This window comes from Strix aluco, chromosome Z, assembly GCF_031877795.1.
Source record: "Strix aluco isolate bStrAlu1 chromosome Z, bStrAlu1.hap1, whole genome shotgun sequence".
Taxonomy (NCBI): Eukaryota; Metazoa; Chordata; class Aves; order Strigiformes; family Strigidae; genus Strix; species Strix aluco.
In genome coordinates, this window is record NC_133971.1 from 15,292,935 (window position 1) to 15,318,210 (window position 25,276).

Genomic DNA, 25,276 nt, shown 5'->3' on the forward strand with positions numbered 1-25,276 from the left:
CTGTGAAACTTTGGGGGCTTTTGCCCAGCACAAGGGTTCTCTGACAGGTGTCTCAGGACTGGTGAGACCACAAGGCTTCTGGTGTGCCAGCACCAGGGTCACTGGATCTGGTCACAGCAGCCCTCCTGCTCAGTGTCAAACTTAACAAAGGCTGGACTGTTTTGTCTGGAGCCAGAAGCGCTGCTTCTCTGACCACCTCACTGCTGTTATTTTCAAACACAAGTATTACAACTGGGAGCTGGATCACTGACCCCTTTTTTGAGATGGATTCATCTCCTGGCGAAACTGGCTGCTCGTGGCTTGGATGGGCACACGCTTTGCTGGGTAAAAAACTGTCTGGATGGCCGGGCCCAAAGAGTTGTGGTGAACGGAGTTAAATCCAGTTGGCGGCTGGTCACAAGTGGTGTCCCCCAGGGCTCGGTTTTGGGGCCACTCCTGTTTAACGTCTTTATTGATGATCTAGACGAGGGGATCGAGTGCACCCTCAGTAAGTTTGCAGATGACACCAAGTTGGGTGGGAGTGTTGATCTGCTCCAGGGTAGGGAGGCTCTGCAGAGAGATCTGGACAGGCTGGAGCGATGGGCTGAGGCCAACTGTAGGAGTTTCAATAAGGCCAAATGCCAGGTGCTGCACTTGGGCCACAACAACCCCCAGCAGCACTACAGGCTTGGGGAGGAGTGGCTGGAGAGCTGCCAGTCAGAGAGGGACCTGGGGGTGTTGATTGACAGCCGGCTGAACAGGAGCCAGCAGTGTGCCCAGGTGGCCAAGAAGGCCAATGGCATCCTGGCTTGTATCAGAAATAGTGTGGCCAGCAGGGACAGGGAAGGGATCTTGCCCCTGTACTCGGCACTGGTGAGGCTGCACCTCAATTACAGTGTTCAGTTTTGGGCCCCTCACTACAAAAAGGACATTGAATGACTCGAGCGTGTCCAGAGAAGGGCAACGAAGCTGGTGAAGGGTCTGGAGCACAGGTCTTATGAGGAGCAGCTGAGGGAACTGGGGTTGTTTAGTCTGGAGAAGAGGAGGCTGAGGGGAGACCTCATTGCCCTCTACAACTACCTGAAAGGAGGTTGCAGAGAGCTGGGGATGAGTCTCTTTAACCAAATAATAAGTGATAGGACAAGAGGTAATGGCCTCAAATTGCACCAGGGAAGGTTTAGGCTGGATATTAGGAAGCATTTCTTTACAGAACGGGTTTTTAGGCGTTGGAATGGGCTGCCCAGGGAGGTGGTGAAGTCCCCATCCCTGGAGGTGTTTAAGAGTCGGGTTGACATAGCGCTTAGGGATATGGTGTAGTTGAGAACTGTCAGTGTTAGGTTAATGGTTGGACTAGATGGTCATGGTCATCAATAAAGACGTTAAACAGGAGTGGCCCCAAAACCAAGCCCTGGGGGACACCACTCGTGACCAGCCACCAACTGGATTTAACTCCGTTCACCACAACTCTTTGGGCCCGGCCATCCAGCCAGTTTTTTACCCAGCAAAGCGTGTGCCCATCCAAGCCACGAGCAGCCAGTTTTGCCAGGAGAATGCTGTGGGAAACGGTGTCAAAGGCCTTACTAAAGTCAAGGCAGACAACATCCACAGCCTTTCCCTCATCCAATAAGCAGGTTGCCCTGTCGTAGAAGGAGATCAGGTTTGTCAAGCAGCACCTGCCTTTCATAAACCCATGCTGACTGGGTCTGATCATCTGGTTGTCCTGCATGTGTTGTATGATGGTACTCAGGATGAGCTGCTCCATCAGCTTCCCAAGCACCAAAGTCAAGCTGACAGCCCTGTAATTTCCCGGATCATTCTTCCGACCCTTCTTATGTATGGGTGTCACATTGGCCGATTTCCAATCTGTCGGGACCTCTCCGGTCAGCCAGGACTGCTGGTAAATGATGGAAAGTGGTTTGGCGAGCACCCCAGCCAGCTCCTTCAGCACCCTCGGGTGTATCCCATCCGGTCCCATAGACATTACAAATCTTACTTCTCTGTCAAGGAAACAGGCATTTGAAATCTGTCAGGAATGTCTGTCCTTCTTGAAGAAAAGGTCACCAGAAACTTTTAATGCTGAAAAACGTAGCTTCATTTTATAAAACATCTGAACTCTTTGGCTGAAACTTGTGCAAGAAAATTCAGCCTCAGGCAGGCATCTGGTGTGGAAAGTTTCAGCCCAAACTGCTATTTTGGCAAAGTTGTAAGCAATGAAATTTAAGAGTGGAAAGCATTCAATTATCTCTGTACTAAGGCAGAACTTCCATTTTGGTGGATAAAGAAAACCTGTGCTGGAGTTTCAGGCTGAACTGCAACAACTTCCATTCCCCTTTCCTGTAAGGTGAAGCCCTTACCCAACTTGAAATTCTCAAACAAACAGCCATGTCAGTTGTACTTTTTTCTAACACTTACATACTTACTTTCTGCAGCCTTAGCTATTACCAAGAGAAATGTGGAGAAGCTCTGTGCTAGCATAACTAAAGCTTCAGAGAGAATATCCTTGGGTTGTGACGGTGTACAAAGCTTTTCTTGTGGGTTCCTACAGCACTCTGCTGATGCCACCAGGAAGCCAAGCAGCACATTGTGTTATGGGATTCAGTTTTATAATTAGTTCTGGACTGTTTTGAGCATGTGCATCACCTGGGCTGGAAGTTACTGCAAAACTCTGTGGGTTTAGTTACGTCTGCATCCCAGAGGAGGTGTTCTAGAAACACAGCAACTGCCTTCACATCCTGATTTGATTGATTGATTGTCCTGTACATTATTGACTGGCCATGTGAAGGGCAAACTTGAGTTTGACTGATGGCACCGTGAAAGAAACCTCCTTTTAGATCACCCTGAAATTCTTACCACACTTCTGTCCAGCCTTATCTGAGCTTATCCCAGCCACAGCTGCTTTCATAGTTCTTTCTGAAACTTGAAAATGGGAGAAAGGAAAAGAAAGTCTGTATGCAGATTTTTGAATGTTAACCCCACAGAGGATTTTTTTCTGTTCCATTCTGTTTTCCTATGGCTCTATTCAGCAGTGCAGTGGTTTTTACAAGTACTCTAATTAGCCTGTGTCACATATCTAAGGACAAAATTATTTGTTGGATAAAACATCCAGCTACTAAGGGTTTATGCACTGTTTGTGAACCCTGTTTCTAGGATCCTAGTCATATTAGTTATCTCAGTTAATACCATGTTATAGACTTACTCTCATATGAATGAAGGCTCCTTGTATCTTTCCTCATATGTCACATTTTTAAGATCTCCAACCATGCTTGTTGCTGTTCTCTGGTCTCTCTTTTCTTGTCTACATCTGGATACATTGAAAATGCATGGAATCACTGCCTTCTGTGTCCTGGGAAGAGTACCATCACATCCTTGAATTAGAAATTTTTAGTTTTGCTTTTGTCATCTTGTCATACTTTCAACTCCTACTCAGTTGCGAGCCATTTTGCAGTTGGATCCTTTTCTGTTAGCTGTTCTTCGCTCTGTATTTATAGACTTGATTTCTCTTTCTTGCTACTTGCCCTCATTGAATGTTGTCTTTTTTGATTTCATGCTGTTTTATGTTGTACTTTCAAGAAATAACTGAGTATTGTTCTGTGTTACTGCTATGTTCAGATTCCTGGATGCTTCAATTATTTTTTAAAAATAAAACCAAAACTTCAACCTCTCCTTCTGACTAAGAAGGGGAGAATGGAACAATTCTGAAGTAGGGCTTGTTCTGGTCCCTTCCACCCACCCTTTTTTTTTTTTTTCTTAATAGAAACTTTCTAGATTTGTCTGTCTGCAATTTTCTGGACATCTACGCAAATACATACATTCCTGAGATACAGCAAAAAATTATCTTTCTCCTGTAGCATTTCTGGCTGAGAAAGCAGCAAAGCTGTTCCAAAATGCATCAATATTCTATTATTGCACTTTTCCTCATTTAATCTCATTGGTGTCAGTTAATTCGTAGTCCTTGATATGTATCAAGGCTTCAAGTTCACTGTGTTTATGATATGTAGTTGCTATAGACAGCTCCAATTACTGACTCTTATTTCAATGAGATGCCTCTTGAATTCCGCTACTTAAGATCATGTCTGCCTTACAGTGAGATTTCATAAGGGTTACGTTTCAGCTTACTGTATTTTTTTCACTGTCTTTTCATATGTTTCTGTTTCTTGGAAAGCCCCTACTTGTTTGTACCTTCTGATAGCTGCTTGATGGACTCAGTGTAAGTCTTAAGTGTGAGCTGAGTGCGTCTCAGCTCACAATATTGCAACACAGCACAAGAATTTTTTGACATAGATGGCCTTCTAGTGTTACAGTATATATGGGCAATGTGAATATAATGTAAGCATTGGTTTTAATTGTGAAGAGAAAAAACGAGCACCCCTGTTTTTTGGAGAGTACTGGCGCTCAGCCTTGTCATGTTCAAAACATTAAAGTCAGAATGTGACAGACACGCAGTGATACATTCACTCTCAACTAAGTTTCTCCATTACCTGTTTTCTTTAAGACGTTGTTTCCCAGTGATTTCATGATACATGTTATTCTTCTGAACTTCTAAAAGGTCACTCATCATTTCAAGGGCTCTCTCAGATGATTAGTAATCAGAGTCTCACTTCCTGAATACCAACAATCTAAGTGAAAACATAGTAACTGAGTCAGTTTGTTGTTTTGTTTCTAAGATTACAGTGGTAGATGAATGTTAATGCTCAGAAGAAGCTTGTATTCCTGTGACCAAATAGCAAGGCAAGCCTTATGGAAACGATGAGTTCATAAACTGTTGGCAATGAAGTTAGAATTTTTAAATGATACTGAGCAGTTCTAAGTATATTCTATGAAATCTTTCTGCACAGGAAAAATAAAAATCTATGCAAACTTATTTACCATTCCAAATGTTTTGCTGTAGTTGAGAAGTCTGATATATCTACAGTCTTGATGTTGTGTATTAGTTTCTTCTGAGAACAGATTTCAAACAATGTGACTAACCAAAGGGATTTTTGTCTTAATATTCTGGTGGGTACATGAAAGCATTTTGCCAGCTGAAAGATTGGTGTCATAGTCTGTATTTTGTGCTTTAATTCACAATTTTATTTTAACTAGGAGCTAAATAAAATCATGCAGGACAAGTTACTGCAGAATATATCTAGCAAATCTTTTCAAAGTAAAACAAAACAAAATACACACCCCCATCACTCCTCCCCAGTGAACATTGCCTGGATTTTGTTGTTGGGAATCAAATGGGCTTCAGTTTCTTGCTTTCACAGCTAGGGGAAAAAAAGTGGGTGTGGTGTGTTCTCTATTTTCTCTCTGACTGGTTTTTACAGTGCATCTGTTTGACAGCATGTATAACAGTTTATCAGTATGGGAATAACACTTTCCTGAGATACTGTGGTGGAGCATGACTTTGAATTAATTTAGATATACATGTAGAAGTACTTAAAAACCTTTATGCTAATTCTTAATGTTATCAAGTTAAATATATTTTTTTAAAAGTACATGTTTTTTATATGCTACCTTATAGTATGTTTTTAAAATCAGCATAGGTGCTTTTAAGAAAGGTGCAGTAATGGAAGTGTTGAAGTATCCCGTTTTTCACTATCAGTGCAAATACGGCTTATGTCTACCAAGGCAAAGAGGAAAAAAAAGGCAGAGGTTTTCTGTGTTAATTGTTTCCATGCCTCATTTGTCTTACAAAAGCCTTGCTTGTTCTTGAGTGATTAACTACCACATAAGTACAGTACCAACAAACCTTAAATGAATGCTTTTTTCTCTGCTGTCTCAGAAAGCAGAAGAGAAAATGGACAAGTTATACTTGTTTTTCTCAGTATGATGCTGCTGAACAGTTATTTTTGAACAGTTTCAAAACCAAGCGTAGGACAATTCCTGCCTTCTAAGCAATATTCATAATTGCTCATCATGACAATAAGGCCATGACTCTGTGGTGTGATGTAAGACCTCCATGAGTCCTAGCAGCTGCATTGAACTCTTGAATGCTTTGCTTCCTCAGTTCTAAGAGTTTAAATGGTAGACTACCCTTAGGAAATGGGGTTGTTTGGGATCTGATAAAGGGATGTATCCAGTTTTAGCCTAATTCAGGTTGTCTTCAGCAGCATTCTTCTCTGCATGTCTTCCTAGTATTTTCAGGAGACAAAATGTAGTTTAAATTGCATGGAGAGATAACTGCCTGCTTGTCCCAAGACCCTTCTTGATCTTTTCTTCCCAAAGAAATAATAGTTTAAGCTTTGGATTTTAGCCTGTCATTCTAAAGGAGCACACTGTGGAAAGTTCAGACTTATTTCTGTAAACTCATATTCTTCATGGGTTTCAGAGAATTACTTACAAGAGTTCATAGGTGTCCTGAGTCTTGGTCTTAGTTGAGGCTGGGTTGTTTTTGGTTTTTTTTTTCCCCACAGCACTACATTCTTCAGTGTTGAAAGGTTACTGCTATGTTTGATAAATTCCAGTCTTCTGTATTAAACTTCTTTTTACAAATTCCCCAAGAGCTTTCAAAGGTTAAGCCATCACTGGCCATTCTTTTGCACACATTTCAATTATCTGCTATTCTTCTACAGATTCTTACAGAACTCAGTATCACTTTCTTCTAGGTCATCATTAAATGTTTGTATTATAAGACTTCTGGTTATGTAATTTTTTGTACTGGTGAGTGGTATAAAGCATCTGCAGCTCAGAGGCACCTGAAGTGAGGATACCTTCTTGTGTCAGACTTGCCCCGGGTCAGGCAGAGCTTATTTTTCTCCAGTGTTGTTCAAGAAGCAGTGGTGCTGCTGAGCTGCCCTGCTGGGTTTCCTTGGAGAATGGTGCAGGCTTTCTGAGTTAGCCTTCAGAAGCCAGTCTCTTGGACCATGAGCAAGCACATCAGTCTCCACACAGGTGCAACTGAATGTCCATTGTTTCTATTGTTCCTCTTCATATTTTAGCACATTCTTAACTGTCTTTGAGCATAGTGTAGTGCATTGACCTTCTCTTATGCGTGTGGCTTTCCTGTGCAGGTTATTGTAACAGCCTATGTTGCATTCTTGTAGTGTGCTTTGTTCCACCACACTCTTTCTCTCAGAAAATTTCTTTATTTTCTTTTTTACCATATTTGCATAAAGACATGGATGTTTTACTGTTGCTTTCCTTCCTCACCAACTCGCAACTGCTCCAAATTTATTTTTAGTATTCCACTTTATCTCTTCCTTGCATTTGCTTGTGGTTTAAGTTCTTTATGCTTATTGTTTCTTTTTATAGCTTCCTGTAAAAAAAAATCCTTAAACATAAATATGGGTTTGAAAACAAGGGAGGGGATCTAGGTATAACTGTGACCAGCACGTTAGTTTTACATTTCAGACACGTGTCTCATCTAACCTAATCTTTCACGTTTGGGTTTTTTTTCTAAAAACCAACCAACTTGCCGAGTACCTTTTTGACCAATCTTACTGTAACAGCTCATAAAGAACCCAAAATCTGGTACACAGAAGTTTTCCCATATTTGGGGTAGGGAGATATATGCATTCTTGTTCTTCTTGGAGCATATTTCATTGGAGTTTCAACTGCTTTTAAGCCCTCATGTGTGCAAGACAGTGTGGAATAACAAAGAGAATCAGGGCTGTGCATATGCCGCAAGTATTATTTGGCTTTAGCATATGGCAATTGAGTGCAATGTTGCTGCACAGCTATGTTGCTCCACAGTTCCTGCAGTTTGTTATTTCAGCCTGCAGTTGGGAGACAAGATATTGGGTGTGTCCTAGGTAAACAGACTCTTCTGAAACTCTTCAGAATGCTTTAGAGTTTTTCTGATAATTCTATATTAACCTCCTTGAAATGAATACTGATATTCTTCTTTTGTAACTATGTGTTTTGAAAAAGTATTCAAGAGTTCAATACAGCTACTAGGACTCATAGAAGTCTTACCTCACACTGCAGAGTCATGCTCATATGAAAATTGCGTAGAAGGCAGGAATTACCCTAAGATTGGCTTTGAAACCGTTCAAAAGTAACTGTTTAGCAGAACCATACTGACTAAAACAAGGATGACTTCCACGAGTTATCCTTGACATCTAGTATCATCTGCCTTTTATATTCCCTTCCCTGAATGGGATACCAGATTTTGATTGTAGTGAAAAAGGAACAAAGTAGTTCTTTCCTTCCTTGCGAAAAAAATACGCAATAAACAAATGTGAGTGTTCTTGTAGTCAGTGACACACACCTTGAACATGGAGGAGCACAACTCTCATTCATCTCCTGCAGTGTAGAGAAGATAAGCCTGTCAATTTTGGTAAAAGATAAGCTGTGTTTTCTAGTGCTCTAGCCAAAGCTGCTCAGGCAGCCTTTTAAAATACTGCTGCAAAAAGACTCAATACCAAAGCAGGCATCACCAGCAGTGCAGATGCCACCAGCAATGAAGCCAGTGGTGACAGCTCCACTATCAAAGTCAGGTATGTGGTAAGTTTTTCCATATAGGAAGAAGGTGAGCAATCGAGGTGGATCTCGACCCTACAACCGCAGAACCAGTAAGGGTACAGGACACAAATTGCAGCTGGGAGAGGACAGCCTGCTGCTGAGAGACTGCTGACAGATCTGACCTAGCTGTGCACATGTACCAGCTGTCCTCTGGGCACATCTCCAAGACAGTCTGCTTTAAGAGTCTCTCATATCTGTCTTCCAACAAAGCCCTCTTTCTAGGAGAGCTGCAGAGAATCTAGATTTTGCAACAGCAGTTACGTCATCTCAAGTCACTGGGTATTTTCACAGCTTCAATTCAGATTAGATCATTATCCAAATGATGAGTCAATCCAGTTAAATCTTTTGGCATGTTCTGACTGTGCTGCAAATGGACCAGGCTTCACCAGAAAGCTTTGAGAGCTTCTACTCTTGTTACTCCTATGCCATCTCAACAGCTCAGAGAATACACAGACAAAAATGATTCTAGGAGCAACGACTCAGTGGTCAGTTGAACCTGTTTGTGTTTTGGGTTTTGACTTGGAAAGCTCTGTTTTAGCTAGTACAGAAAGCGTAGTGTATACCAACCAGTGTATTTTTGGAATTTATCCTATGCAAAACAAAAAAACTGATCTGTCAACTCTTATTGTAGACAGTGAATTAAAGTTTAAGAGAAAAACAATACCCCAAAGAAGTAACTCCCTACTTTTTTAAAGAGGGGATTCACTGAACACAGATTGATTAATTTTATGTCCAATTTCATGTAAAATTGCATTCCCTGTCATATAAAGGGGAGCCTGCTGTACCATTTTGGCACAATAGGAGCTTGGAGACTGGCAGAATGCTGGATGTGCATGCAAGCTGCTTTGTTTCCATTTTGATTTATTCAGTAGACTGCTGAATTTGTGACGGATTTTTTTTTTTCTTAATGCTTTGAGATGATGATAATTTTTGAAGTTCAGCTCTTTATACAGGTATTTTTACTGGTTAACTCTCAATAAAATAAGAACTTTGGTGTCCCCTGATCTTTCTCTGCTACAATGAAAAATAGGTAAGTCTCCTGATTCAACTTCTGTGCAGGAAGAATGCAGAGTTACTCTGTAAGGAGAGAATGTTTCCAAGCTTTTTGTACTATATATATACAAGGTGTGTCAAATAGCAAGATTTTACACATTATGAGAGATCTGAAGCTTAGTAATGGGTAGCAGTCATTGGAAAGCATTTCAGTACAGTAAGCAATGCTTCATTAAAAACAAAACAAAGGCCTACTGCCAAAGGATACTAGCTGTGGAGATTATAGCATTGGCCTTTTGCTCTCTACCTGTATGTTTTTGTCCTTGCCACATTTAGGTAGTCTATTTTGATTTTTTTTCCTTCTTTTTGCTCCTTTGATGCTTTGGACCATCTTACAATGTTATTACTCAACCGTGAGAGAACATAGGGCTAAGCATCTTGAAAAAAAAGGAAACAAAAAAAACCCCAAACCTGGTTTGCTCAGTATATTCCATTTTAGACTCAAATGGTTTTGATTGTTCGATTGCTTTATCTGAACTATTAAATCTATGGTCTTAACCAAATAGACAAAGACTGGCAGAAGATCTGCCCACCTGAGATAGAGATAAATGTGCAGCTACGTGGACTATGAAGTTTGTTGCAGAACATAACTGAGATACATGTTTGAGGAAGATACTGTGGACAAGAATATATGCAAATGGTGGTACTGTGTACAGCTTACACTGTGACACTGAAAGACTTTTGTTGATTCATGAGATAAGATTCTAAGTAAAATTCTGATAAATGTTTAAATAAATGTCTGGTCTGCATGACCTTATTTTCTTTTAATTTTATAAATGCTGTTAATGAATATTCACATCTGCTTAATTTTGTCCCTGATGAAATGAGTCAGTTTTCTAGGAGAGCATTTATTAGGAAATGGAAGATAAAATTTATAGTTTGCAATCATGTATTTAAAGAACCAACTAATGCTAATGATTGCTGTTATCAATTTACAAAATACAGTGTACTGCTTAGAATTATTTTGAAACTGCAAGTTGTTGGACAGTTAGTGAGACTGTTTCTTGTACTCTGTACATACACACTGTACTTTTAATTTTGCACTGAAGTTCTGTATTTATAGAGAGCTTGAAATGCAACAAAGAGACCTAATAGGTAATCTTATATTTAAAGATCATTTTCAGAATCTAATTAATGTTTGAAACTTAGAGAGCAGAGAGATTTTCTTAAAGCTGATAGTACAAGGGACTTTTTCTTAGTAATAGATGTCTATCTAGGCACTGGGAGATCGTCAGATATACAGGTTTGATTTTGGTTTATTTGCATTTCCCAAGGGGAAGACATAATCAAGAACTTTCTACCTTTTATCAATAGTACAATCAAATGCTGTGTTTACACTAGGTTGTAGACGGCATTTGCTTTCAAAAGGATTTATGTCAGTGAAAGCCTTAAAAAGAAAACTTACCAACCCAATACCCGAAAAGGCTGTCTGTACTGAAGTCTCCCTGTAACCTGGGACCTGTTGAATATCTGCTATTGTCATATAGCTTTGTTCTCTTCAGTAAGGTATGTGTGTGGGCAGAATCATCCCCTGTAGATGTTATGACTGAAGTTATGTTCTTCTCTAAAGTACAAGTAGAGAAGACTAGTTACAGAGGTAAGTTTGTTTCTTTGCAGGTGAATTTGTATTTCCTGTTATGATGGACAAGCTGTTGTGGCATGATACTATGAGAATTATGTGTTTCAACAGTGAATACTGTAGAGAAATTTACAGATTAATAACAAAACTGTTTCTTGGTGACCACCAAAAACAGAGTTACTGTTGGAGATATGATAATTCCATTTGATATCATTTGTCCATAGTCATACCTTGTAGAGAAGGAGGAATACCTTTGCAGGCAGCATGTCAGGGCTGGAGATTGAAAGTGACAGAGGAATAGCTGAAGTTTGTGTTTGAAGGATGACAAGAAAAGTGGTTGGCACAGTGCGGAGTATGTCAAACCCACAGAGTTTTAGGGTTTGTAATGACAGTATTCAGGTTCAGTTTCCAGTGTTGCTACAGACTTTGTTATATGACTGAGGAACATCTCATCTGGAAAACTGGGATGGTTAATAATCATAGAATTGTAGAACGGTTTGGGTTGGAAAGGACCCTAAAGATCAACCAATTCCAACCTCCCTGGCACAGGCAGGGACACCTTCCACTAGAGCAGGTTGTTCAAAGCTCCATCCAACCTTGTCTTGAACATTTCCAGGGAGGGGGCATCTACAGCTTCTCTGGGCAACCTCTTCCAGGGTCTCAAGACCTTCACAGTAAAGAATTTATTCATAATATCTAATCTAAATCTACCATCTTTCAGTTTAAAACCATCAACCTTTGTCCTATCACTACACTCCCTGATAAAGAGTCCCTCCCCCTCTTTCCTGTAGGCGCCCTTTGAGTACTGGAAGGCCACTATAATGTCTCCCCAGTGCCTTCTCTTTGCCAGGCTGAAAAATCCCAACTCTCTCAGGGAATATGCTCCAGCCCCCTGATCATCTTTGTGGCCCTCCTCTGGGTCCGCTCCAACAAGGTCCATGTCTTTCTTATGTTGGGGCACCAGAGCTGGATGCAGTACTCCAAGTGGGGTCTTATGAGAGCAGAGTAGAGGGGGAAAAATCACCTGCATCACCATGCTGGCCACACTTCTCTTGGTGCAGCCAAGGATACAGTTGGCTTTCTGGGCTGTGAGTGCACATTGCTGACTCATATTCAGTTGTTCATCCACCAGTACCCCCAAGTCCTTCTCCGCAGAGCTGCTCTCAATACACTCATCGCCCAGCCTGTATTTGTGCTTGGGATTGCCCTGACCCACGTGCAGGACCTTGCACTTGGCCTTGTTGAACTTCATGAGGTTTGCACAGGCCCACCTCTCAAGCCTGTCCAGGCCCTCTGGATGCCATCCCTTCCATCCAGCATGTCGACCGCACCATACAGCTTGGTATTGTTGGCAAACTTGCTGAGGGTGCACTTGATCCCACTGTCCATGTTGCCAACCAAGACGTTAAACAACACCGGTCCCAACACTGACCCCTGAGGAACACCACTTGTCACTGCTCTCCACTTGGACATCAAGCCATTGACTGCAACTCTTTGAGTGTGACCATCCAGCCAGTTCCTTATCCACCAAGTGGTCCATCCATCACATCCAGGTCTCTCCAATTTAGAGACAAGGGTGTCGTGTGGGACAGCGTCAAATGCTTTGACCAAGTTCAAGTAGATGATGTCAGCTGCTCTTCCCTTATTCACCAGTGCTGTAACCCCATCATAAAAGGCCACCAAATTTGTCAGGCACGATTTGCCCTTAGTGAAGCCATGTTGGCTGTCACCAATCACCTCCTGGTTTTCCTTGTGCCTTAGCATATGATCTCGCTGGGTACAGAGGTGAAACTGACTGGCATGTAGTTCCCTGGGTCTTCGTTTTTTCCTGTTTTAAAAATGGGAGCAATGTTTCCCTGTTTCCAGTCACTGGGAACTTCACTGAACTGCCACAACTCCTCAAATATGACGAACAGTGGCTTCATCTACCAGTTCACTCAGGACTGTCAGATGCGTCTCATGGGGTCCCATGGACTTGCACACTTTCAGGTTTCTTAGATGGTCTCAAACCTGATCTTCTCCGACAGTGGTGGTTCTTCATTCTCCCAGTCCCCACCATTGCCTTCTGTGTCATGGGCAATGTGGCTGAAACCCTTGCCTGTGAAAACTGAGGCAAAAAAGTCACAAGTACCTCGGCCTTCTCCATATCCTGGGTAGTCTCCCGTTTTCTTCTGGAGAGAGCTCACATTTTCTCTAGGGTTCCTTTTATCACCAAAATACCTATAGAAGCTTTTCTTGTTGCCCAGGACATCTCTGGCCAGGTTTAATTCTATCAGGGCTGATCCTGGGCTACTGAGACAGTTTCTCTCTATTCCTTCTTGCTTCCACCCTCTGTAGGCCTCATTTTTGTGTTTGAATTTGTCCAGTAGTTCCTTGTTCATCCATGCAGGCCTCCTGGCGTTTTTGCCTGACTTTCTCTTTGTTGGGATGCATCACTCCTGAGCTTGGAGGAGGTGAACCTTGAATATTACCCAGCTTTCTTGGGCCCTTCTTCCCCCCAGGGCTTTATCCCATGCTACTCTGCCTAGCAGATCCCTGAAGAGGCCAAAGCCTGCTCTCCTGAAGTCCAGGGTCGTGAGCTTGCTGTGCACCCTCCTCACTGCCCTAAGGGTCTTGACCTCCTTCCGTGGTCGCTGCAGCCAAGTCTGCCCTTGAGCTGCCCACTCCCTACCAGCCCCTCCTTGTTGGTGAGAACAAGGTCCAGCATAGCACCTCTCCTCTTTGGCTCCTCTGTCACTTGCAGAAGGATGCCTTCTTCATTTCTCCTATATATCTAGATGGCAGGAAGGCATAGCACTACCTTACCTGTATGCATATCCACACACAGGTCCAGTTTTAGTTTTGTCCATTAAGTGCTGCTGTGACACAAACCGCAGGACAACAGTGGCAGAGAGATGATAGAGCATTTTAAGAGAAAGTGAAGATGAGAAATGTGCAGATGGTCTTTTCCTCTAGCCCTTTTCAACTTTTAAAAACTTTTATTACTCATTTTCACAGTCGTGTACACTTTAATGACAGAAAAGATCTGTTACCAGTACCTAGTCTAGCAAGTCAAAATGCTAAAACAAGCCAGTATTTTATACATGGCTCAGCTTCTAGAAGTATGTCCAATCTTGGCTTTAGAATTGAATCTAGTTGCTAAAATAAATCATCTGTTTCTTTTTGTTTCTTGCTCTAAAATGGAGTTTACAGAATTTGAACTATTAGTCTAGATTTTTCCAAGGTCTTTGCAGTGAGCTTCCACTTTAAAGTTTAGAGATCCCAACTAAATACATCATTCCTGTAATTATTAATTAATGAAATATGCAATATCAGCAACATCTCATTTCAGTTCTCTCTTGGTTGTGGTTAAATGGTTAGCCATTAATAATGGTTAAAACTCACATTCAGTAGATGTTCACAGACATATTGCACGCCTGTGTTTCTCTTGAGTACGTTGCCTTTTACCAGACTAGATAAAAGGATTTTCATACACTTTTTTCAAGGTTTCTGTTGTATGGGGTGCCCAGATATTTCCAATGTCTACATACCTTTCCAGTATGGAAACACGTCAGCTCTGATCCATCACAACCCATTTCAGTTACCTTGAGTCACTACTGGTTCTTCTCAGCTCCAGTACAATGAAAAGTCAGTGTTTGCTCAATAAAGGTGTTCCTGTCAGGTACACAAGTTTGTATGTGTTACTGTGCTAAGCTGCTTGTCTGTATTGATTATTTTTGAAGGATGTTTTACTTTCAGTTTGAATTAGGAACATAAATGAATATATAAGTTAACATGATAGGTTCTCTTATCTGTCACTGGTATTGTAGCTGGGTAGTTCGCTTTAGCTGTATGGCTTGGATCCAAAGCACATCCTGTTCTGCTGAAAGTGTCTCCTTTCCATGCTGTAAGAATGTTACACATCATGAAGCTGAGGAACAGTCGATACCTGTGAGGTGACTTGCTAACTGGTGGCTTTCTGGAGGGGCTGAAGTAGAAGACTGTTTACAGGCATATGCAGTGAGTAACAGTGCAGTCACCTCTGAGTCCTTCTTCCTCAGGTCTGCAGCCTTAGGTCTTGACTCAGCAGAAGAATGACCCACCCCAGGCTGTTCAGACAGGCTGGAGATCATAACCTTTGTGGTCACTCTAGTAACGCAGCCATAAGTGTGAAAGTTGATATGGCAATGGCTTCCTTTCAAGAATTAGCTGAAGCAGTGTTTCCTTCATACGGGGAACCAAGGCTGTTTGCAGGGGTGTCTGCTTTGCCTAAAATGAGGAGCCCAATATGGTGTCCTGTGTTGGCCTAACTTCAACAGGCACCTCCAATAGGTGCCTTTTTCTTAAGCTTGTTTGTCCCAAACAGCTTCTCTTCCCTTCAGACTGTTCCTTCCTAAACAGTCCTGCATCTTTGATCTGCTGTGTTTGCGAGGCTTTTCCTGTCTTAGTATTGTCTTTTTAGTAAGCAATTCTCCAGAGTTTGCTGAGAAGTGGCGTAACTGAGTCATTCTTTCCTTTCTTGCCTGTTTTTCTCACCAGCCTCTTATTAAACAATAACCAATATATTAATATAATAATTGTCTTAATGCAATATTCATAAATTATTAAGAGTAGTTCCAAATCTGTCATGATGAACTCATGGGAGCGAAACAAGCACAGATTCCAAGTTTTTTTGGGCTGATGCTGAAGCTCATGCACACACTATTAACTATTTAAACAGCCAAAGCTTAGCTTCCTTTTAAGGTAAAAAGCCTTAGTGTAAAAATAGCAAGGATTTGTTTGCTACCAAATATTAGTAGTACTTTCCTTCTGACTTCCCATTTTCCTCTTAACCACCTTTTGTCCCCTGCCAGTCATTCAGAAGCTGTAGTTAAGAGTTGTAAGAAGTAATCACAATGAAATGAATATTTGAGTCTGCTTAACAGATGTGATGTTGCAGGTAAACAAGAAAGGGAGCTTCAGATGTGACTCTTGAAGATGGAAACTTCAGTGAGCTAGTAGGAAAGGAAACTCATGATTCCACTCCCAGTTGGTAAATTCCTGAGCAGTTAGGCTATCACTAATTGTAGCCAAGATTGCTCCCTTAGTGATGATTTTTGATGTGATGTGTAATTTTCTCTTGAGATAACAACAATAGAAATACTACACATTAGCTTTCCTTAGCCTCATAGGTTTTAATAAATTTTGGAATTGCACAAGATCTTGAGTAAGTTTTCAAAACAATGTAATGGCTGTAGGTTTAAGGAATTTTGTAAGTCAATAAATATGGAGCAATGGAACAAATCTCTTGCTTGAGAATTTGTCGTTCAGAGGAGATGCTGGAAATCTGAGTTAGCTTGATCTCCTCTTAGTGGGGGGGCAATAAGCAAAGTTTTGGCTGGATGAGGGAAGAGGGAAATAAGTCCTGTGTTTAAACCTCCCGGGCAGTTGGTCTGAAAGTTTGGAAACTCTCATTCTTCTAGTGATTTTTCAGTGATATAGTGACCCCATTAAAGTCAGTGGGAGTTTTGCCACGGCTTTTAATGAGGTCAGAAAGAGAATAGTACATTTCAACTGCTTCTTTTTTAAAGTTGGAAATAAGTTTTATATTCATTTCTTTTACAATGATGTATTCTAGAAACAAATCCACCTGTAATTAGATGGCATTTTCCATAGCATGACAGGAAGAAACCCAGTTGCAAAATGGGATGGAATTACCATCTCGAGCTGCCTCAGGAGAACAACAGTCACTGTCAACATTTTTTGTTGTTGTTTATGTATTTATTTTTTACTTGTTGGTGTACATAGAATTCAGGCATTTGGGCACATAAGGGATAGTTTAATTTAAGATTTTACATCTACAAGCTCTGCCTTTGCTAGGAAGTGGCTGAAGTAAACGGGGCAGAATTCAAATGAAAGGCAAGGAAATAGGGATTACATTAGGATACTTCAGTGACTTTTAACTATTTTACAAAATATTTTATTTATATTTCACATCTTACATTGTGCCAACAGGAACAAGATGTAATGCACTGTAAATCTACATTCCTTCTATTACTAGTGAAATGCATCTGTCTATGAACAGTATGGCATGATTTCAACAGCCTGTCACAATAATGCACTCATTAATATGCCTGTGCAGGTTTATAACAGTTAAATATTTACGAGAAATGCAAATGTTTGCTCTTGGTCTTTAATTCACAAGTGACAACTAATCAAAGCTTTGTCTTCTGTTGTTCAAGTAAAAAGCTCTGCTCTGGAATGTTGTTTTAGTAGGCAATAATTTGATGAAAATATGAAGGTGGATGGAAGGGGAGGGAATCCTTTGCTTATTCTCTGCTGTTTGTCTGAAGCTGTGCAGCCATTTCAGTTTTAAAGCACCTTCTTGGGTTTTGTTATCTGACCCTGAATATTTTTGATGACTTTGAAATGTTTTGCATGTAAAAAAACAAAACAAAGACACGCTTAAGTATCAAGTGTCCTTTCCTCTTCTTGGTCCAGGTGTTTCCCGTGGTGAGCATGCACTGCTTACCAGAAACCAGTGCCAGCAGAGCTCCTCGTGGTCTGCAGAGAAAGCTTACTCCAAACCTTTTGGGGCAACTTGTCTTTCCTTAAGTACTAATCCTCATCCCTGTTCTCTTGTGATGGGATTGTGATGAACGTACCTTTTCTTACGTTTTCAAGTCATCTATAAGTGTGTGGGGATAAAAATGCAGAAGTGCACGTTTAACAAGGTGGGTTGGTGTTCATGGTGGTATCTCCTGAGAAACGCTACTTGGTGTGTGGTCCACTACTTTGAAGACTGAGTGGAAGTCGGGAGGAGCCTGCCCTCTCCTGCTGGGCAGCAGCTCCTGGAAGAACACACCTCCTGTGAGGGGACCAGGTGGAAGGAGAAGTTTCTTTACTCACATTTATCACTCACCTAGAAAACGAATAATCTCTAATGCTCATCCCGCATTGTCTAAGTGTTGTCCCTCCTGCCTCTGTAGTTTGGTGGCTACCTCACTCTGCCAGGCAGGGTGAGCTCACAGTTGACTGACTTGCTTGTCTAGCAACGCCTAAGGATGGAAGATGCATAAAGCGAGAGCTCAGGTCGACCTGGGTGGGGGTCAGCTTGTGGTAATTGAGTCTTAGTGTGTGTGCCTTTTTCTGTTTGTTTTACATAGTGAGTCTGCAAACATCAATATAAATAGGAGCCACTTCCACTCTCACAGTTCAAAGCATTTTCAGTGTTTGTAACTGTTAACAAACAATGTTTCAGAGAAAACAGAGCCCGGGCTTCCAAGGTTTGCACATTTTTGGTTATGAGATGCTCAAGTTTGTGTATTGTAAACAAGGTTTAGAAACTGCTCTGCATAGTTGCGCTTTGGACTGTAGCAAGCTTCAGAAGAAAATGTCTAATTGTGCCTGGATTTATTTTATAAATTGGGACCGTTTCAGCAGTCTGTGTGGCCTTCCATTCAGCTGTTTGTTTAAGCCAAGCCAAAGGCCCCTCATCTAAAGATGATTTATTCTTGCTCTTGAGCTGACAGAACCAGGCTGGGAAGGGTAAAAGCTGGGTTTAGTCTGAGCCCCTGTCTTCAGTCAAGCCATAAAGAGAGCATGAAGGACTGGCCATAACATTGTTCTGGAAGGTACTTGCGGGTCTTTTGTAAGTTGCTTGTAGGACACCTTTTAAAAATAAACAGCCATGGTATGTGATTGACTCAGATTTGAACTCAGATAGCTGTTCCTTCCTATCTGCCCTGTATGCCAAAGCAAAGCCCTGCAGCTCAACATCTCTAAATTCAAAACCTTAATTCAAATATTATAATTTTGATCAGCTTCTGACTTTCTGGTTTTGGCAGTATAAGCAAAATGGAGACAAGTGTGTTTCTTTATCTAGTTCAGAAAAATAGATATCATTTATTTACTTAACATATAGCAATGTTGTGTAGTAAAAGGCAACAGCTGGATAGTCTTAGCTAGAGATGTGCAAGTATAACTTGAGGCAGAGTGTATGGCTGTCAAAATTGCGTCTAAAGAGGAAGAACATTTTAGTGATATTTTAAGCTGGTTTGTTTTGATAGATTAAAACAACCAAAATATTTTTGCATTCAAGAACTCAGTTTTATTCTCTCTGGATGCTGTGAGGATCTGATGTTCTCACTGACGTCTTTTCACTGTGTTAGACTTCATTTATTGCAGAGCCTGACCATGACCATGGTTCAGGGAACAGAGAAATGAGGCTGAAGGTTTAGTTTTGACCCATCCAAGAGCTGTGTTGTCCAGCCGAGGAACAGTGCCTTGTTTGGTGGGGTGGGATGGTGCTGCCAAGACCCTCACTCTGGGAAGCTGCTGTGGTGTGTGGCTCACATGGTGCTTGGGGTGTGGGTCTGTTTCCCTCCTGGGGCACCTGCTTCCCCAGCTTAGATGGCCTCCTTCCATGCTTGTACAATTGAATGCAATAGTAAAAATAAGGGGAGGCCCAAATGACTAAGGGGCGAGCCTACTTTTTGTAGTCTGCTTCCTCAGCGAGAATTATTTTGAATATGTTAAGATGAAAGGGGTTAGAGAACCATTGTATGTTTTGAATTCAGGCTGTCAGAGCAAATATTTTGACAGTCGGTCAGAGCTGGATATTGAGTGGCGTGCTGTAAAGAACATACAGTCCTGTCATGGAGAAAACTTGCCAAGGGATGGGAAAGTGAGAGGAGGAATAAACAGCCAGTTTTCAGCCTTGCAAGGACCTAGCTTGAGTTTCTGTTGAGCAAAAATGGAAGAAAAGGGGTGAGCAGAGTCCTGGAGGGAAGCTTCATGAAGCACAGTTATTTAGCAGTATTTAGTAGCTGGAAAGGCTTCAATGTATGGCACAAACATGCTGTTGGAGCCACGTGAGAATTGCTTAGGTTCATTTGGAAACTCAAGGTGGGGTGTGTTGGAAGGAAGAGGTTAACTACACAAACGTGTCTGAACTATTAACTTATCTCCAGTACTTTATCTGCGAAGTCTCACAGAGTAGAAGTGCCCCTGCCCCTCCTCGGGTCTATGCACCATCCTACTTAATATGTTTCTGTCTGTCTGTTCACAAAAAGGAGTTGTAGGAGAGTGACCCCTGCCCCTCATCTGGTCTCGCCATCCTCCTTCATGTGTTTCTGTCCATCCGTTCTCACAAAAAGGAGTTGTGAGTGGCACTGCCATTTGAGGGCATCACTAGTGCAAGAATAAATTTATGAGAAGTTCTCCCATGAATAAGTGTACATTGCTCTGGAGACACTTTTTGTACCAGAATGAAGTACTCGTTACCTAGGAAAAGCCAAATTATGAAGTTTTCATTGGAAAGCAAAATATATTCTGTTGAACTGTCGTTATCAATGACATTTACTAATTTTTAGGTGCGGTGAAGTTTTCCTGTGTTGCAAAACAGGGAAGTGTATGTTCCAGTGAAGTCCTGACATTTGACGTGACCTCCATATCATCTTTAGATAGGCTATTTTGCTTAGGCAGTGACTTTGTTACTGCAATTTATTCTTGTACTTGCATTTCAAATGGAAAAGAATCCCTTTGGTCTTTACTTCTGATTCTAATATGGCATCCCATATTTGTTACCAGTGCCATGTTTTTGTGGCTGCCAGTGTTCATCTGGAATTTCCACCTACTTAAGTAAATATGAACTTTGTTCTCATCTCTGTTCAATAAACAGTATTTTATGTTCAGAAAGTACAGAGTAAGCAGTAACAGCTATGATGGGTGTTCAACTCCTGTGCCCCTTGCACCTCAGTTGAAATCCTGGAATCACAAAGATGAGGAGTTCACATGGGTGTGGTGCTTGCACAGAAATACAGATTCTAGAGCTTTTTGGAATTTCTCTTAAAAAATAAAGACATTTTGTATTAAATTCTCTTTAATTGTGCAGATGACATCAGAAGAATGTAGGTTTGTATTGGACATTTCCTACATTCCAGTTGTTATTTAAAGTGGAAATACTGAGAGAATTAACTTTTTTTTTTGGCAGGCTGACACGTCAGCTCTCTGTTATGACAAAGGGTGTATTTGAGTCATCAGTATGTCAGGTTGCTTAAAAACTTAATGCTTTCCCCCAAAAATGGAAAATGAGCTGAACTGTTATCTCAGTATGGCTAAAAGCACAACTAAGTATGTTTTGCCTTTTTCTAAGGCAATGCTGTAACATCAAACTAAAGACGACCAAATTCAGTTGTTGGCCCAGCAGCTTAAGTCTGTGTATTTGCTAGTACCAGAGGAGTCTGCAGATCTAAATGAGGAAAAGAAATGCGGATAAAATCTTGTGGATGATTCACTACAACTAGTATAGGAAGGAGTGGAAATTGCTGGATGAAGTTCTGAATGTGCTGAAGTTGTGGGTGTGTGTTCCGTTTCGCGTTCAGTGGGACTAGGATTCAACCACTGGGCTTAAAACTCCTAAGAAAGTAAATACCAACCCCATGACAAAGCTAAAAAAAAAAAATAAAATTGGGGATGTCTGTTTTTCTGGTGTCTGCTGACCCCTTTCTATTTGGCAGCAGCGCAGCAGTGAGGTCCAGATCTGGTTCTCGACTCTCTTGCCTCCAGTTCAATGTCAGTATTTTGGTTTTTGTGAGGAAAACTTGGAAATGCTACATTCTCATCACAGAGGGGGTAAAACATGAGGGCATTCCTGCTCCCACCCTTGCTTTCAGACGACATAGTTTCAGTTCAAGCTCAGAGGTGTGTGAGATTAATCCGTCTGTTATTTTGATGCCAGTGTTTGGGTATGAGTTAAAAGTATAGTGATCTCTGATTGCCTCTTGTACTAAGTGTAACTCTGGGAATGTCATCAGCTACTGTTGAAAGGCAGCATAAATGCTTGGGGAAAGCTCTGTGGAACATTTTGCTGTAGTCCCAGCATGCACAGGACTGTAGAAGGGGGGAATTGAGAGGAGTCAGGAAGCTCAAGGCTGACTAGCAACTCTTCTCAGTGGGGCTCTTGGCCACTGGACAGCAACTGGAGTGTTTTTCCACAGATTCCTGTTTACAGTGGCTAAGTCACCAGAGGCTGCCAGTGTTGGCATCAGGTCATGATGAAATGTGTGGCATACTTGCAGGCAGGTTGCTTTTCTGAAACACTGGTGGATACAGAACTGGCTGGATACAGAACCCAGAGAAGTGCCGCTCCTGCAAAACCCAGGCTTCAAAGGGGTGGGCTGTGTCACCACATCGCAGGGCAGGATATCCCCAGCTGCAATCCTGTTTGTCTCCTCTGGAGGCTGGGTTTGACTCAGCTGCAGTCAGCAGAAGCCCAGGAGGTTGGAACAAGGTTCCTTCGTTGCCCCGTGCACCCAGGTGCCCGTGGCATGTGGAGCTGTATCTGGCTTCCTTCCCAAAGGAGTGCCGTGCTGCCTCCCCAAACTGAAGGCAGGAGCCTTATGCCTGTGAAACTGCTTGAACGTGTTCAAACATTTTGCTGGGTAACTGCCAGCAACCTTGGTAATTTCTAGCAGAGGAAGATGATGGGGGCGTGGTGGTAGGAGTAGGTGGGACCGCTGGGTGTTACTGAGACCTTTGTTGCAAAGTGCTTGACAAACATGTGCAATGGGATGGGACAGAGCAGATACCATGTGTAAGGCCGGGCAGCGGGAGATTAATCACTCCCTTGGGGCAAACCCGGGAGGTTTCCAGCAGGCTCTGTTTGACAGACCCTTGTTAGAGTTTTTGGATGTGTTTCTGTGCAAGATCTTGGCTTGTTGTGGGGTTGGAAAGGAAGACTTTTCTCACTGCTGATGTGTTGTCTCTTTTTTTCTTGTAGGTGTGTGATGTCAAACAGTGGGCAGTCCTTGCAGCCTCCCTCGACAGCCTTCAGCATCATGTGCCAGTATGAATATTAAGAAAGAAAAGTGTACTTCAGAGCTCAGCATCCCGGAAAGAAAAAAGGAGAAACTAAACAGAGAGATCAAATGACTGCACTGCTTGCAAAACTTGGGGCTGTTCACTTTTTCTCCTGAGAAATTTCATCTTGGCCTTTATGAGAGAGCTGAAAGAACAGGCAGAGCAGCCACAGTGATTTTCTTAGGATCCTTTTTTTCTTCCTTAATTTAATTTTTTCCCCCTTGTGCCTGGATTTTAAGACTGTCAGCTGCACTGATCACAAGCACTGGACATCAATATGTGTCATGTCATTGTAACATGTCGGTCAATGCTATGGACTCTCCTGAGTATTGTGGTGGCTTTTGCAGAGCTCATTGCTTTCATGAGTGCAGACTGGCTGATTGGCAAAGCAAAGCCTTCAAGCTCTGAGGATGTGGACAACAGAACGGGGGGGTCGCAGGAGCCTTACCACCCGACATTGGGCATCTACGGGCGCTGCACCAGAATCTCCCACATGCAGCTTTCTAGACGAGACACGCTTTGTGGTCCTTACGCCGAAAACTTCAATGAGATTGCCAGTGGGTTCTGGCAGGCAACCGCTATTTTCCTAGCCGTGGGAATCATGATTCTCTGTGCCGTGGCATTTGTGTCTGTCTTTACTATGTGTGTGCAGAGTATTATGAAGAAAAGCATTTTTAATGTCTGTGGGCTGCTACAAGGGATTGCAGGTACGTGTACTTTGAGAGCAACTAAAGATTTTAATTTTTGGGCCATTCAGCTGAAGAAATACAGTGATTCTGTCCTGTTTACAGACAGACTGCATTAGGCAGACCCAAAGCAGTTTTACATGCTGGTGTTTATTCAAAGACAACTGAAATTTATAGCTACACAGCATGTAATACATTGACATTGGCATTAGAACTGCAGCCTGATGTGTGCCAGAATGAACTGACCAGTCTTGCTTTTGTTTGCTATTAAGTTTTTTCCCTCTGAATTTCTTTCGGTAACAAAAACTTCTCTCCTTTGTTACCAGCAGAGAGCAAAGTTAATACTCACATTAAGGCAGTCTACCTCCCTCTCGCTACTTTAGTAATTTTTCCATGGACCAAAGGCAGTTTTCTCAGTGTCTCAGAGGCTTCATGACTGTGGTGAGAGCAAAAACCACCCCAGGCAATAAGAACAGCCTGCAGTTGCACACCCAGTTCTCCAGCATTTCATGCTAAGCAGCCTCCTTCAAGGCTGTGAGCTTGACAAGCGATACCTTACGATAAACCCTTCCTTTAGCCAGCTTATTGTTCAGCCACAGTTACAGTCCAATAAGCTTATCTTTTCACTGTCCCAGTATCAGCTGTGCTTTGCCTGAAAAGATAAATCGGTTCTAGAGATTTGGTGTTTCTGCTTAAACCCATGGATTTTACAGAGATTAAATGACTGTTAGTAAACGAACACGGGACAGCCCTCGTTAGAGAAGTACTTGGCTTTCTGTACTCACCAGCGAGCCCTGGGGAGAACCTGTCCCAAGTGCAGGTCTTCATCTTTTGTGTTCTCTGTGTGTGGTCATCTGGAGGAGGAGAGCGGTCTTCTGCCCTACCTCTGGCAGCCCTCAGAGACCTGTGAGGAGGGAGGGAATGCACAGGGCCGCCTCCTCTTTCCCTCTTGGTGGTGCTCTTAAGCAGATGTTTTCAATTCATAAAATGGTTTCATTACAACAAAAATTAGGAGTTTTAACTTGTTTACTTGAAATGTGAATCTGGCTTCTCTCCTCACCTCCACTGAGGTGGCCAAACACGTCTGTGGTGGCTGTACCTAGACAGGAGGTACAATGATAGGTGTTCAAACCTTTATGAAGCTTGTTGATTTAATTTGCTTAGTTGAGATCTAAATTAATCTTACTCTAAACACACATGGGGAAGTAGGCAAAAACTGAATTTGCTTCCTGTTACAGCCCTCTAGAGCCAGTGGTATGGTCCAGGGACCAGCTGACACTGGCTCCTGAAGCACTAGCGCAGTGGCTCTCACCGTCTTCCACTTCATGCATCTTTGGTATAAAGTGTACTGCTTATTTCACGTCACCCACAATGTAAGGTTTGTGCTTGCCTCTGGGGCAGAATTAGATCCCTGAGTTGGTTCAAGATGCTTCTGTTCACGTGATGACATACAATTAGCAGATGAATGTCCTTTAGACAAAAATTACAGGTTTTGCTGTAGTCACTCCTGGTTTACAGAATTTGCCAGAATCAGTGCAAAAGGAAGCAGCTCTGCAGTGCAGATTAAGCCAGGGGAAGATTTTAGCTCCTTGCTTTCTTACTTCAGAAGTAATCCATGAAACCTGTTTTTCAGGAGATGACACTACTTCTTTTCTGTTGGAGGGGTATTTGTATGGGAGAGATTGGTTAGCAGCATAAATAGATGTTTAGCATG

General features: G+C 42.0%; 1 protein-coding gene and 1 long non-coding RNA gene across 5 annotated transcripts in view; one reads left to right on the forward strand and one right to left on the reverse strand.

The window, feature by feature from the left end:
• The window catches only part of LHFPL2 (LHFPL tetraspan subfamily member 2), a 129,288-nt gene that overhangs the window by 87,497 nt on the left and 16,515 nt on the right, over positions 1–25,276 (forward strand). For all 4 annotated transcript variants that reach the window (XM_074813448.1, XM_074813444.1, XM_074813447.1 and 1 more), the window contains one exon: positions 22,797–23,583. In XM_074813448.1, the coding sequence (XP_074669549.1) occupies positions 23,154–23,583 (430 nt within the window). In that variant the 5' untranslated portion in view covers positions 22,797–23,153. The remainder of the gene's footprint in view (positions 1–22,796; positions 23,584–25,276) is intronic.
• LOC141917886 (uncharacterized) lies at positions 3,192–6,815 on the reverse strand. The gene is made up of 3 exons (XR_012621497.1): positions 6,302–6,815; positions 4,458–4,595; positions 3,192–3,322 (listed from the first exon to the last, which is right to left on the reverse strand). It is a non-coding gene; the product is annotated as an uncharacterized LOC141917886 (long non-coding RNA).